Below are 15,847 nucleotides of genomic sequence, written 5' to 3'. Positions count from 1 at the left end.
TACTGGAAAATTGTTGCAACACTTCTCAATTCCCTTGTGTAGTAGAACAAAATATTAGATTTACTGACTCAGCCCATTCAAACAAAATTCCTTACACTGTATCATCAAATGAAGTTTCTTTTTTAAAAATAGCAATGCACAAAGCATGAGTGTTCTTACTTCATATTTTTCACATATATTTTTCTGATAATAATTGCTGTGTTTTCTCTCATCTACCCTTTGTTTTTTCAGAGAGCCTTCCCCACTTCCATAGATCCACCACACCAGAGGTCACAGATCACACAAAACTACAGAACCAGGAAATCAAACTTCCTGAGTCCCCTACAAAACAGAGAAACCTGTTTCCTTTACACATCTCAAATTGGCAAAGTGCTTAACAGACTCAGTGTGGAAGCAGCTAATGGAAAGACGCACAAGACCTTATCCCTATTTCACATGAGTTTCCTTGCTTCAAACTACCAAGATGAAGGGAGCCAGGCTCTTTGTCCTGCTTTCTACTTTATGCAATGGAGGCTTTGGGCTTAATAACACTACACATACTTGGACTACACCTGAGGATGAAAACTATCAGAAGAACATGACTTCTGCTTCAGTTGATTCAGAAAAAATGCAAAGTTTCCAAATGCCAACTACTCAGATCATGTCAGTTGAGATAACCACAACTCCTGAGACCAGAATTTCTGAAGAGAGTCTTCTAAAATCAACGCTTCCCTCAGGGACAGCAGAATCTCCTAATGGTCTGAGAAAGCAGACTGTCACACCCACAGAGAAGACAGAAGAAGAGGTGTTACCGTCCAAAGCTTTTGCCCTCCCAAGCAAATCCAGCATCAAGTTCATTCCTAGAGCAAAGTCAGAGGCCATTTCCAACTCTACAATGAAATTCCTTCAGAGTTTTGCCAGAAAGTCAAATCAACAAGTAACTTCTCTCAACTCTGTCGGAGGTGTGGGCAATCGGTCTCCACGGGAAACATACCTCAGCAGAGGTGACAGCAATGGAAGCCAAAGAACCAGCTATCAAAAACCAAGTTTTGAAACAACTAGGGGAAAGTAAGAAACATTCTTTTCTTTTTTCTCTTTAACTCTATGATCTATAAGATTGCAAGCTAACAAACTATCACACTCCCAGAAAATGATTTCACGTTCAAGTTGAAATTGAATCATATTTCAGTTAGATAAGTCAATTTTAAATGTTACCTTATGTGAAGAGGAAAGGGTGAGAAAACCAAATGCAGCCATTTTATTTTAATGAAGTAGCCAGTCACTTATAGACTTGCTTGTATGTAGGATAGTGACTAAGATATTGTGTAGCATCACAGTGACAGTTTACTTACTTAAACTCAGTGATAAGTTGGTTGTGCTTAGAACTACCCCCACAATGCAGCTGGGATGTGACATTTTAAAACTGAAACATCTTGATACTGGAGAAAGTGTACACAGGGCTGGATTGGAACCCGAGCTCCAGCACTCTCCAGATCTGTCATATGGGAGCAAGACAATAGTCTCCCTGAAATTCAATTTCTTCACATGAAAAACAAAGATATAGCATAACAAATACAGTTAAAAAATGCCAACTTGCAGGGTTATTATGAAAGATTTAAATTAATGAATCGTGCTTGGACACGTACTTGTCACAGAATTGGATTTTCCAGTAGTGTTATATTGAGTTATGCCATCATCATGAATTGATGAATAGAAAAAACAGTTTTTCAAATTGATTTTGACTTAAAGTTAGAGAAAATTCAATTTGAATTGCTGGAGTAAAATAATAAAGCAATTGTTAACCAAGAATTACTGAAGAAAAATTTCAAAAGGACCAAAAATAAAACAAAACCAACAACCACCAAGGCATCTGTGGAAAATGCAGGTTAGTGTTTTATTACATGAATGTTCAGAGTTCTCTATATGTGTGGAACCCAGGAAGTGTTACAAAACTAAACTTTCAAGTACCCTGTACCTACAGTAAAATAATTTCAAGACACCAAATAATGTCTTGGAACGTAATTGACTAAATCATTTATCAACTATATAACAAGTTACAATAATAGTAGCTTACACCTGTTATGTGAAAAGCATTTTGTTGAAGCTGTTGTTGATATAAAGATAAGGAAATACTGGAAAGGACACAAGTTAATTGGCTCATATTTATGTGTTCTTTATTATTCAAATATGGTATTTCATTGATTTTTAAAAGTTATAGACTTTTTAACATATGTCAGTATCAAATTTTAATTAAAAGCTTATTCACTTGGTGAAAGTTGAAATAATCCCAACTTGCAATAAAACAAATGGTACCGATGATAAAATGTTCAACTTGGGATGGCAAGATTTTTGCCTGTAACAGACATTTTCATAGATATAAATTAATCTTTCTTTGGGGCAACAGAATGTGGTCTATTTAATAAGAACAAATGCCGTTTTTCAAGCTTTCCATGTTACTAACATGATCATTTCTATTAATTTAATTTCTGTAATTTGTATGGAAGATTACATAGAACTTTTAGTCACTTGAAGGAAATAATTGCAAACCTTTTAGAGGTTCCATTATCAAAGCATTTTGAGGAGAATAGGAAGTATTTCTTCAAAAGAAGAATACGGCCATTAATCACTTAAATTGTATGTAAAATATAGAGAACATAAATAGTTGTATTATAATTAGAACTAGTAATCGATATATTAATCAATATTAGTTTCAAAATAATGTGAGTACAGGGATCTCACTGTCAAAGATTGGGACCACATATTTACAGATAGTTCTCACATCACCTCTCACAGTGCTAGACTCTGGAATATGTAAAATTTTAATAAGAATAACCTGCCTCCAAAGAATATGTAATAAAATAAATCAAACCAATACTTAAAAATTCAATATGTATTAAAAAGAAACAAGATATAAAGTTATAACCTGTTGAACAGAACTTCATCCCTGGACTTTTTAAATGAAAATGGTACTAGAGAAAATTTAGTTACAACTCTTAATGACAGAGTACTGATACATGATTCTGTTATTATTTCTTTACAGAAAGCTTACATGACAACTAAGCTCACTTAACTAGTTTGTCTCAGAACAAAGTTTAAACCAAGGCTGACTGGCTTCAGAAACAGTTTCAACCCCACATTAAATTTCAACCCCATCAATAAATCCCCTCTATTATCCCAAGTGGGAAAATGAGAGTGACCTATTCACTTTCCTGCTATGAGCCTTTAGAGGCTATTATTTGTCTCCAGAATAAAATCCAGATTCCTTGTCCAGTTAGTCATACAGTGCCATCCATGTTCTGGAGCCTGCCTACCTTCTCAGGATCATCTTTTGCCACCTCCAGCCCATTAAAATGTCTAGTATTGTCCAAAATATGCTGTTTGTTAATCTATCTTTGTTCCCTATTTATCCTTCTGGGTAACATGGTCTTCCTTTTCTACCACTTTCTTCATTTACACCTAATAATAATACCTGTCGAAGGCTTTCTCAGGCTGACAGTTATAATGATTCTTAATAAAAGGAATGTGTTTGTCTATAGGTCTTTTCTGGCATATTTTTGTTTCATCTTATACTTTCTCTCATGTTAGCACTGCAGGAACTCTGGCTACCCCAGAGCTGTGGTTTCCTGTCTTGCGGAGTGGGGACTCGGCAGTGACTAAGCACTATGAAACAGGCAGGATAAAAGAAGACCTTAGGATTAACATTTTCATGTGTTGAAAAGTATTGGCTGAATATCTAATCTGTCTCCGGCACTGTATCTAGGCTGAAGATAAAACAGTGAACCAAACCCCCTATGTGTTCTGCCCTCATAGCTTCTACAGCTCAATAGTAAGGGCGCAGAGAGGGAAAAAAGTGAATCACAAATGCTGATATTGAATCAGAAAGGTGGTAGATTTTCTTTCTTTTTTTTTTTTTTAATAGAGGCATGTTTTATTTATTTATTTGTTTGTTTGTTTGGTTTGTTTGTTTGTTTTGTTTATACATGCACTGGGTACAGTCAGAAGCGCAGGAGGGTGAGAGAATTCACCAGAGCCAGAGCAGGGAGTAGAGCAGGCAGAAGGACCGAAGTACACTGCTGAGGGGAGCAGTGAGCTGCAGGAGAGGTCTGCGCACCATGTGGGACCCTCCTCTGGTGGCCTGGGGCAGCCGGGGATCGAACCAGCGCTGCAGAGGCCGCCGGCAGCTTCGCAACCCAGCGCTCTACTGCTGCACAAGGTGGTGTGGAACTTAAGCAAGGCTACACATAGGGAAGAGCCTACCTTAGAGTTAGGAAGCCTGTCCTGAGGTGATAATAGGTGAAATGAAGAATTGATATTTACTATTTACTTAACTTCTCTCACAACCCCAACAATGCACACACGTATATCAATCTTCACATTCTCAGTGAATAGCTAATTCCATAATTAGAAACTAGAAAACTTGGATATATCTATGACATTTTTCTCTCAGTCACAGCATTCATTCAGTCTATCTACAGGTCTTCGTAGCTTCCCCCCCATGTATTTCAGATACTTTAGCCTCTTCACTATCACTATATAACCTGCTGCTAGTCTCCTAACTTGTCCACAAGTTTCTACTCTTGTCTCCTGTAATACACACGCCACAAAAGTGACAGGTCTTTTGAAACCTTTTCCTATGATTTATCTACTTCATTTGATGTAAGACTTCATATAACAAGTAATGATACATTCATATTTTAGGTGCAAGTAAGAACAAAAAGTATGACATTGTGCATCCTTAGACTTTTTATATTTTATTTCTCTTCACCTTAGAGATTTTTAAAAATATATGTCTCTTTTATATACTAAAATGTAAATATAGGGCCTCCCCTGGTGGCGCAGCAGTTGAGCACTGCGCTGCTAAGCTGCCCGCAGCCTCTGCAGTGCCGGTTCGATCCCCGGCCGCCAGCGAGGGTCCCACATGGTGCGACAGATCTCTCCTGCTCCCCTCAGCAGAATATTTCGTCAGTCTGCCTTTTCTGTTCCCCACTCTGGCTCTGATAAATTCTCTCACCCTCCTGCACTTCTGACTGTAACCAGTGCTTGTATAAATAAATAAATAAATCTTAAAAAAAAAATAAAATGGAAATACAAATGAAACCAGATAAGGTACTTCCAGAGCAATGACAAAGGGCACTGTCTGACCCATAGTGACAGAAAGATACCATTGATTTCAAAATATATGTTTGATTTCAGAGATATGAAATTCTAATGGAATTTGACTTTGCCCATGTGTTCAAAATCATTCAGGAGCTTTCTATTCCATTTAGAACAAAATCCTAAATCCTCACCATGGCCCACTAGGTCTTGCTTAATTCATATGACCCCTGACTGTCCTTATGATCTCATCTCCATTAACCTCCAAACTCACTCTCCTCCACTTCCTCCAGTCACACAGAACTTTGGAGGCACAGAACACTTCAAGTTAATATGCATCTCACTGAAACTTCCTGTTTTCTCTTGCTGATATGCGCATCCTTCAGTATCTAGAATTAGGGTCTCCATTCCCTCATACTACCTCAGCTCCTGAAAGAGACCTTCTTTGACTATCCAAATTGAAGTGTCATTTCTCAGCTCTTCACCCTTATGTTTTTATCCATAGCACTTATTTGAAATTACTGGGTCTATTTATGTGGGCAGTTGTGTATTTTGTCTTTCCAAAATAGAACATACATTTCATGGAAAAAAGTAATTTTATCTGTCTTACTAATTCTTTTAGCTGCCTAGTACAGTGCGAGGCATGAAGTAAGAGCTCAACAAAACTCTGTGGACTGACTGATTATTGTATGAATATGGATTTCAGAGCAGAGTAAGACAATAAATACAAATTTGTAATATAAGATATATATAGGGAGAAATATGAATAATTGAGTAAGTTTTTTTATATAAAAGCTTGGGAAGAGACTGTCCAGAGAGTTTTCCACTGTTTGGTTATTATTTCGTGTGTGTGTGTGTGTTCAGGATGGTTACACATATGACAAAATATTAACAAGAAGGGCCAGAAAGAAAATAAAAATTGAGTGTGGGACATAACAAGTATTTTATTTGCTGAGTTTAATGATTTATTTGTTCTATAATTTCATTTGTTTATTCTTTATATTTAAGCTACACAGCTTATTTATGTATAAGTAGGTGACAAGTTAAATGAATTGTGATTTCTAGTGTCTAAATTGATAACTTAATAGGTCTTTTGATAGACCACTTACTAATAGAAATTTTCAATACCTCATTTTACAAATGTTTTGAAATTACTAAAACTAATCCTTAAACTAATTCTATCAAACATATATTTTTGCTTAGTTAATGTGAATTATGCAAAAGTTTTAGATATGAGAAATCAGAGTAATTAAATATAGGTTGTCTCAGTCCATTCAGGCTAAGTGATAGACTGAATAGGTTATAAACAACAGAACTTTATTTCTCATAATTATGGAAGCTGGAAATCCTAGTTCAGGTTGCCTCCTAGGTTGGGGGGTGAGGGCCCTTTTCTGCACACTTCTCACTGTGTCCTCACATGGCAAAAAAAGTGAAAGATCTCTCTAGGGTCTCTTATCAGAGTATTAAACTCATTCATTTCTACCAGTGAAAACTAAAACCCAATGAAGTGTATTCAGTGTCTCAATCCTTTCATTAAATTTTTCCTTTCATTTCATTCCTTTGCTGTTTCTAATCACTAAATATGATTGAATATATAAATATACATTTTATTATTATGCTAGAACTTAACAATTACTTAATAGTCCAGGTAATTACATCAGGTGTTTTTGTATTTCCATACATATTTATAATATTAAAACATTATTTTAAAAATTACTAATTGGAGGAAATTCTAAAAGAGTCAATTTATAGGAACAACCAGAATAAGCAAAAAAGTTAGGCATTGCAAAATGTTTTAGGCTTCCTTTCAAGAGGCTTTGTGGCCTGCACACCGGGAAAGCCTGACACCTACTGGGATAGAAATAGTTTGCAATGGCTATGCTAAGGTGGATATGCTAAAGTCAAAGGTAGGAAAAAGAAATAAAAGTAAAATTAGTTAAATAAACCAAATTTATGAAAAAAACAATATTAAGGAAATTTTAAGTAAAATTAGGTTAAATAAAACAAATTTATGAAAAACATTATATTAAGGAAGTTTACATTATATCATTGCAAAATAAATTGGCCCCAAAAAGCAAACTCCCTGCATATCCTGGAATGGGGACACATTCATGTCATTCTCCTGGAACTTTACATTGAGAATATTGTACACATACAATAATTTGTGACTCTGACATTGTGCAATGGTTGATCATCAAGAGAATCCAATTGTATTCACCATACTTTGCATTCTATGAAAGACAAATTAATGATGTCTACAAAAAGCTTTAATTACAAAATTTGGTATATACATATTAAGTGGTTTCTTCTTAAATCCTAAATTAATCAGAAAATTAAACGCTAAGAAATTTTCCATGATCTGAATTTTTGCATGATTGCCTTTCAGAATTTATTTAAAATATTGTAAAACAAATAATTTTACCAAAACAAATACTTCTATTCCAGTTTAAATAGTATATATGGGCCTCCCCGGTGGCGCAGCAGTTGAGCGCTGGGTTGTGAAGCTGCCCACAGCCTCTGCAGTGCTGGTTCGATCCCCGGTCACCGGGTGAGGGTCCCACATGGCGCGCAGACCTCTCCCACAACCTGCTGCTCCCCTCAGCGATGTATTTTCTCAGTCTGCCTGTTCTGCTCTCTGCTCTGGCTCTGGTGAATTCTCTCACCCTCCCGCACTTCTGACTGTACCCAGTGATTGTATAAATAAATAAGTAAATCTTTAAAAAAATTAAATTAAATTAAAAATATAGTATATATTATTTTGAAAAAGAATGGACTATATAAAGTCACCTACAGTGAAATAAAATGTACTATAATCAATATTCTGTTTGAAAATGGTAATTTTCTTAAGATAATTAATATCAAGATGAACTTCTCTTTATAAATATTAGCCCAAACTAAATAAATCTAAATATAAAAAAGTCTAGTGCTATATTCATGTGTGATTTACATATCAAAACTCATTTTATTAAATATAAATTATTTTTTCCAGTTTCTATTAATTATTTCTTATTGTGTATATTTCCTTTGGATTTCTTTCTCATTCATTACTAACATACTGCATGTATACATTTTGAATTATTGGGATATCAGAAAAGTCATGATGCATTTTTGCTTGAAAAACAGGAAAAAATAGGGCTTCCCCGGTGGCCCAGCGGTTGAGCACTGGGTTGTGAAGCTGCCTGCAGCCTCTGCGGCGCCGGTTCCATCCCTGGATGCTCCTGGGCACCGGGTGAGGGTCCCACATGGCGCGCAGACCTCTCCTGCTGCCCGCTGCTCCCCTCAGCAGTGTACTTCAGTCCTTCTGCCTGCTCTGCTCCCCGCTCTGGCTCTAGTGAATTCTCTCACCCTCCCGCGCTTCTGACTGTACCCAGTGCATGTATAAACAAAAACAAACAAACAAACAAACAAATAAATAAATAAATAAAAACATGCCTCTATTAAAAAAAAATACTCACCATTTTTCCAACAATACATTCAGATTTTCAGACATTGTGAATATTTTTCTGAACACTGAGCTTTTTCATGTGAATTGCACATAAATGATGAGTGTAGTTTTCTGATAGAGGTTTTTTTAATTATTGATACATGTAAGCAATTATGTTTAAACTAAATTTATCAGGTCACCAAAGAACTGAAAAGACCTATATCTGCTTGCATATGAGACAAAAACATCAGGATACATAAATATATGCATGTTGGTACTATATATGTTCTCTTTATTAAAAAGCCCCACTGAACTCTGAATCATTTAGCAGCAGCAGCAGCAGCAGCAGCAACAGCAGGTGTTTTACATGTGTTATATTAACTCATTTAGTCTCAGTACAATCCTATATTAAGGAAGTTTTAAGAATCATTACATATATATGGACCTCCCGGTGGCGCGGCGGGTTGAGCACAGTGCTATGAAGTTGTCTGCAGCCTCTGCAACTCAGGTTGGATTCCTGGCCAGCCAGGGACATACCCACATGGCGCGGCAGACCTCTCCTGTCTCAACCGCTGCTCCCCTCAGTGTTGCTTTTGGTTCGTCTGCCTGTTCTGCTCCCTGCTCTGTCTCTGGTGAATTCTCTCACCTTCCCGTGCCTGTGGATTGTACCCCAGCTATTGTATAAATAAAAAAATAAATCTTTAAAAAAAAAAAAAACTTAAGGCCTCCCCGGTGGCGCAGTGGTTGAGCGCTGGGTTGCGAAGCTGCCCGCAGCCTCAGCTGTGCCAGTTCGATCCCCGGCTGCTCCCCGGCCACCAGAGGAGGGTCCGGCATGGCGCACAGACCTCTCCTGCCGCCTGCTGCTCCCCTCAGCATTGTACTTCAGTCCTTCTGCCTGCTCTGCTCCCCGCTCTGGCTCTGGTGAATTTTCACACTCTCTGGTGCTTCTGACTGTACCCAGTGCTTGTATAAATAAATAAACAAATAAATCTTTAAAAAAAATAAAAAAAGAGTACTTTGCGAGAGAGTTTATTTAAAAAAAAAACTTAAAAAATCATTACATATATATCTTATTCAATATACCTTCTTAATAGATACTACATTGCAAAATCGACAGGATCCAAAAAGCAAACTCCATTGCATATCCTGGAATGGGGACACATTCATGTCATTCTACTAGAACTTAACATTGAGGATATTAGGTATATATTATTATACTTTACTGTATAGATGACACATTTAATCATTGATGACAAGCTAATGACTAAAAAGTTATAGAGTCAAGATCTAAAAGCAGGTTGTCTGGCTCCAGCATCTACAAATCAGCATCTGGATTACATGCCTCTGTATTCGGGGATCATTTTCCTTCATTATTTTGTTTTACTTTTGCAGGTATTCCTGGCCCTTCCCCTCCCACTTAATTCAGCATTAGAAAGAAAAACAATTACTACAGACACACCCTCTCTTCTTCATTTGTCCACAAATGAAAATCTTGTTCGGCAGGCAGTCCTTCATCTGAAATGACATAAATTTGACAGACACTAAAAGTATATGTCTATGAAGACTGTGCAGTTGAGTCAAAATATTTTCGCATACCTTTCTAAAAATCAGAGGAATTTGAAGAAAATAGGACTGATGAACACAGGAAAGAATAACTTTGTTATCTTTTATTTCTTAAGAAAGATATTTCTTGTGGTCATTACTAAACGCATCCATTGATGCTTCATTCCACTATCAGTTTAGAATAAGAATGTATGTGGTTTGGGGTTAGGGACATTTCATATGGCAAATGAACAATTTTTGGATATTTTAAATTTAGTTTTTCCACTAGTTGCCTTAGATTATTGGATTTCTAAAACATGCCAACCAAAAGTCTATGCATGAAATTCTATGCACACAGTTCCCCTAGGTCATTATCCACAGACGTCAAGTTGTATAAGTCAAAATAAAATCCTTTTACTATCATCTTTTTTGCAAACTCTTTTTTTTTACAAATAACCAAAGATGTCTGCTTCTGCCTAGAACAAACGTCTTACCTATTAAGCTGGAAAAAAAAATCAATAAAAGCTTTTTCAGTACACTTTGCTGCACAAAAATAACAGTGCTATTTCCTTTAAAGAGAATCCCAAATGTAATCTGCTGTTTGGGGGGCCCCCTCCCGCCCCCGATCCCCACTGTGGAAAGCTAAACACTTCAAAGTAACTGTTTTCCATTCACCATAATCAGTCTGGAAAGGTACAAAGGATTTCTAGATTTAAGCAAAATACTTATCTGGGATCATTCCATTTACCTTCCTGCTTGTCACCATTTTGTCATAGCATGTTCTATTTTCAAGCTTATATTTTCAGATAATTTGGTTTTAAAATTATATTGACATTTTTTAGCATCCCTTAATGAGCTTATGTCATCAGGAGCATAAAACCAATTATGAGTCACACCAGGGGATCTTTGGCTTTGGATAGTTCTTTCAGTTTACACTGGATCAAAGATTACTGGGTTGTGAGCAATCTACTGATTTGGTTTTGTTGCCCCATCTGTGCTGAACCTATCTGCCTTATATAGGTGAATCACTGAGTCAGCTTTATTTGTGGAAGTACATCTGGTCTTAAAAGGTCTAAATATCCCGGAGCAGATATGAACTATCTTTAGTGGCCCTATTCTGGGGGGAAATGTGTGGCCCTTTAACATTAGGTTGATTTTTTTGTCCCAAAGTTAAGTTGATTTTTTTGCATTATTTTAATTTTAAAGCAGACGAAATTTCTTACAATCCACTAATTTCAAGGCATATATCTCTTACTGATATGAACTTACAGTGATTTGATTTTATAGTCATAGAACATATTTAATACTGAACTTTACAAATTGCCCCTGTCCCATAACCACCCCCTCAAAAAAAGGTCACAAATATGAGGGGAGAATATAAGTTGAACATAACAAGATATGTATTCACAACAGGAAAATGATAGTAATCTCAATGCTAATATCAATAATTGTCATAGGACAATTCAGGATTGTGACTTAGTTCACAGTTAAATAACAGGTTCTGAGTTTAGCTTAGATTTATTCTGAATGTACTTTAGTGATATAGATTTTGTTTTTGCTTTTTTTTTTACTTTCATGAGTATAGTAATATAGTAACATGTTTATTCTATAGTATCTCTAGATATTTTAAAGCTAAGTACCAATTTTTAAAGAATCTTATTTCATAAACCTAGAATATAGGTTTATGAAAATAATTCGGAAGCAAAGAATTCTCGGCAATGATTATTTTCTAACAAAAAGTATCTCTTCCTTAGGAATTGGTGTGCTTATGTACATACCAGATTATCTCCTACAGTGATACTAGAAAACCAAGACACGTATGTGCCAAGTGGGAGAGGACTCTGTGGCTGGACCAGAGGATCCTGTCCTCAGAGGTATGTAATGTCTCTTGAATATAGTCACTGTGGGCCTCTGGTGATACAGGGGTTAAAGTCTCACTGCTATCAAGTTACCTGCAGCCACTGCAGCATGAGTTCAATACCTGGCCAAGGGGCTAACCCACACGGTGCTGCAGACCTCTCCTTTCCTCGCCTGCTCCCCTCAGCATTGTTATTTCAGTCAATCTGTCTGCTCTGCTCCCCACTCTGTCTCTAATGAATCCTCTCACCTTCACCGCCCCCCATCCTCACACCCAGTTCTTCTTTGCATAAATAAATAAAAATAAAGCTTTTTTAAAAACAACAGAAAATAGTAATTTCTTGCATTGAAATCATTCATAGCTTGGAATATATAAAGTTAATCATTCCAGGTAAATATGTAGAGTAGGGCCTCCCTTGTGGCGCAGGCAATTGAGCGCTGCACTTGAAGCTGTCCACAGCCTCGGCAGTGTGAGAATCCCACATGGCATGGCAGGCCTCTCCTGTCTCGCCTGCTGCTCCCTTCAGCAGTGCATTACGTCAGTCTGCCTGTTCTGTTCCCCACTCTGTCTCTGGTGAATCCTCTCACCCTCCCGCACATCTGGCCTGTACCCCGGTTCTAAATAAATAAAATAAACCTTTAAATAAATTAATTAATAAAATTTATTAATTAATAAATAAAATAAAATAAAATAAATCTTTAAATAAATTTATTAATAAAATAATCTTTAAATAAATCTTTAAAAAATATGTAGAGTAGGAGTAGGGAGAGTCTCTCTGGCTGTATGATCTTGAATAAGCTAAATTAAACTGTATGTGTGATCTTAAGTAAGAATATGAGGTAATGTAGTAGTGTATTTAGCCTAGTACCTGGTACTTTGTAAATCTTTAATAAATATTAACTCCCTCATGCCTATTACTATTTTTACTATTATTATTACATTACCTGATCAGCAATCCTTTAATTCCTAATGAAATTCATACCCATTTATAAAGTTTTACTGATGACTTCCAATTCATGCTAGGTCAGAGATAAATTCATAATTTTGCAAAGCATAATAATGCATGGCAAATCAGCTAAATAAATTCTTTTTTCTTGTATCTATTTTAAAGACTCATGTTATTTGGTGTTTTTTTTTTAATTTTTCTAATTGTCCTAAAATATGGGGCAGTTTAATTGATAGAGTCCCTGAATTCATAAGGTCAGTTAAGATGGATATAACAGAAGAAACAAAATAAAACCTAAAATTGTTATTCAAAACATGATGGCTAAGGTTATGCAAATTGCCATATAAATAACTCACATGCTGCATCTGACACATGGGCAATCTGGATGAATGCACAGTAAGGATACATAAAATCAAGGTATTTCTTAGTCCCTTGAGGAATAACTAAGGTTCATGGTCCAAAAATCAGCACAGATCAGGGATCTGAGAGAACTAAGCTCCAGTTCTACTTTCAGCATTACTCCCTTTGTGACAATTTTCTTGTTCACATGAGATACAAAGGCTGCATTGTTAATTCTTTAGCAGTGAAAATATTGCCACAGTAACACATATCATACTGACATTCTGGGTTCAAGAAGAGCTCTCTTTTTAAACAAACCATAAATATGAATATGTACTTTATTCTAATCACTTATCTTTCCCTACCTCTGAATGGGCTTCTTCGTTCAGTCACTATGTCAGTACTTTCACACTATTTGTCACTTTTTCTTTTATTTGTGTCTATTATGTACACCAGAGATCAAGTTTGACCCCGACAATAATGCAACTAATGGCTTGTGTTCACCCTAACACATTCTAAAGACCCCTTTTCCAAACTGCCTTACCTCCTATTTAATTTTAGATACTTGGCTGGCGATGACATGTCTTCAGATAAATTTATATATGGAATAGAATTGACTGAAATAAGCAGAGATAAATGACTGGCTTACTTTGAGAGATGGAATGATCTTATAGCTTATTTTAATTAATCATTTTTATTTATTATTTATTTTATTATAAATTGTTTATTGCTTAATTTATTTTATTTATTTATTTTTATTAGTTTATTTTTTAATTGTGGTAGCATTATGATTTTCTCTATCAGGTGTCACCACAGTATGGCATCCACCATCAAATTGCTCTAGTCCACCAGCATAGTGTACTGTGCTTCCTTCCCTCTTGTTCCCTACACCTTCCCCTCACCCTCTCCATTTTGGATACTTCAGTTCCAGAGTCAGTTTTCAAGGAGTAGCAGTTACTATTGTGTTTCTATGGCTCTTGGTTTGGTTTCTCTATATTGCACTTATTAGTGACACCATCTGATATTTATCTTTCTCCTTTGTTTTTTCATTTAGCATTACTTCTCTCAACTTCACCTATGTTGCTGCAAAAAGACATGAGCTTACTTTTTTGACTGCTGAGAGTGTATGTGTGTGTGTCATGTATATGTGACATGTTCAAAACCCATTTATCTGATCTTGAACATTTAGGCTGTTTCTGTATCCTGGTTATTGTAAACAATACTGTAATGAGCATTTGAGTGCAGTTTTCCTTTTTAATTACTATATTTGTGTTCTTCAGGTAATACCAAGAAATGAAATTACTAGGTCATATAGCAGAACTATTTGAAGTCTTTTGAGAAAACCCCTCACTGTTTTCCATAGGGGATGAACCAATTGAACATTCCAACCAACAGTATAAAAGGGTAACTTTTACTCCACATCCTCACCAGAATTCATTGTCTCTGGACATTTTGATGTGGGTCATTCTCACAGGTGTCAGATGGTATCTCACTGTAGTTTTGATTTGCATTTCTCTGATAATAAGTGATTATGAACTTTTTTTTTCATGAATGGTGTGTAAATATATTTTTTTCCATCAGTGGGGTGTCTTCTCTGTTTTAGCTATAGTTTTATTGTTGTTGTTGTTGTACAAAAAATTTTCAGTTTTATGTAGTCCCATTGTTTTGTATTCTCCTTTGTTTTGCTTGCTCCTGGAGATGAGTAAATAAAGATGTTCCTGTAGCATATCATGGACTCTTTTTGTTTATGTTTTTTCCTATATACTTTAAGGTTTCAGGTCTTCTGTCCAATTTTTTATTTTCATTTTGAATGATATTTGTGTATGGCTTGAGATAGTGATATAGTTTCTTTTTTTTTTTTTTTTTTGTATGTGGCTGTCCAGATTTCCTGTAGCCACTTATTTAAGAGGCTTTCCTTTTTTCCAGTTTACATTCTTGCCTCCTCTGTCATAGGTTTAAACCCAAGATATAGGTTTGGGTTTAACTCTGGGTTCTCTATGTTACTCTGTTGTTGTATGTTTTTGTTTTTGTCCAAGTACCATGCTATTTTAATTATTATGGTTCTGTAATACAGTTTGGGGTCTGGAAGTGTGATACGACCAATCTTCACCTTTTCTGTGAGGATTGTTGTGCAAGTCTGAGTTTTTTGTGTTTCCATGTCAATTATGGTAATGGTGTTTTGTTTTTTTTTAGATTTATTTATTTATTTATACAAGCACTGGGTAAAGTCAGAAGCACGGGAGGGTGAGAGAATTCACCAGAGCCAGAGCAGGGAGCAGAGCAGGCAGAAGGACCGACGTACACTGCTGAGGGGAGCAGCGGGCGGCAGGAGAGGTCTGCGCGCCATGTGGGATCCTCCTCTGGTGGTCGGGGAGCAGCCGGGGATCGAACCAGAGCCACAGAGGCTGCGGGCAGCTTCTCAACCCAGTGCTCAACCGCTGCGCCACCTGGGAGGCCCTATGGTGTTTTTTTTCTTTGACGAATGTCATTGGACTTTTGATGGGTATTCTGTTGAAACTTTGGGTAGGATGATTATTTGACAATGTTGATATTTCCAATCCATAAGCATGGAATATCTTTCCATGTTGTTGTGTCTTCTTTCATTTTTTTTAACAGTGTCTTATAGTTTTCTTTTTATAAGTAGTTCACCTCCTTTAGATTACCT

The 15,847-nt window shown here is 36.2% G+C and overlaps 1 protein-coding gene across 1 annotated transcript in view; it reads left to right on the top strand.

The window, feature by feature from the left end:
- Positions 1-463: 463 nt before the first annotated feature.
- Positions 464-15,847, top strand: part of MMRN1 (multimerin 1) — a gene marked incomplete at both ends in the record, with an annotated part of 54,950 nt that continues 39,566 nt past the window's right edge. Inside the window, 2 exons of the mRNA XM_084234068.1 lie at positions 464-1,047; positions 11,794-11,913. Of these exons, the coding sequence (XP_084090194.1) occupies positions 464-1,047; positions 11,794-11,913 (704 nt within the window). The remainder of the gene's footprint in view (positions 1,048-11,793; positions 11,914-15,847) is intronic.

The sequence above is a fragment of the Talpa europaea genome (genome assembly GCF_964194135.1).
Source record: "Talpa europaea genome assembly, chromosome: 5".
Lineage (NCBI taxonomy): Eukaryota > Metazoa > Chordata > Mammalia > Eulipotyphla > Talpidae > Talpa > Talpa europaea.
Note: the sequence above shows the minus strand (reverse complement) of the source record. Positions and strands in the feature narration are given on the sequence as shown.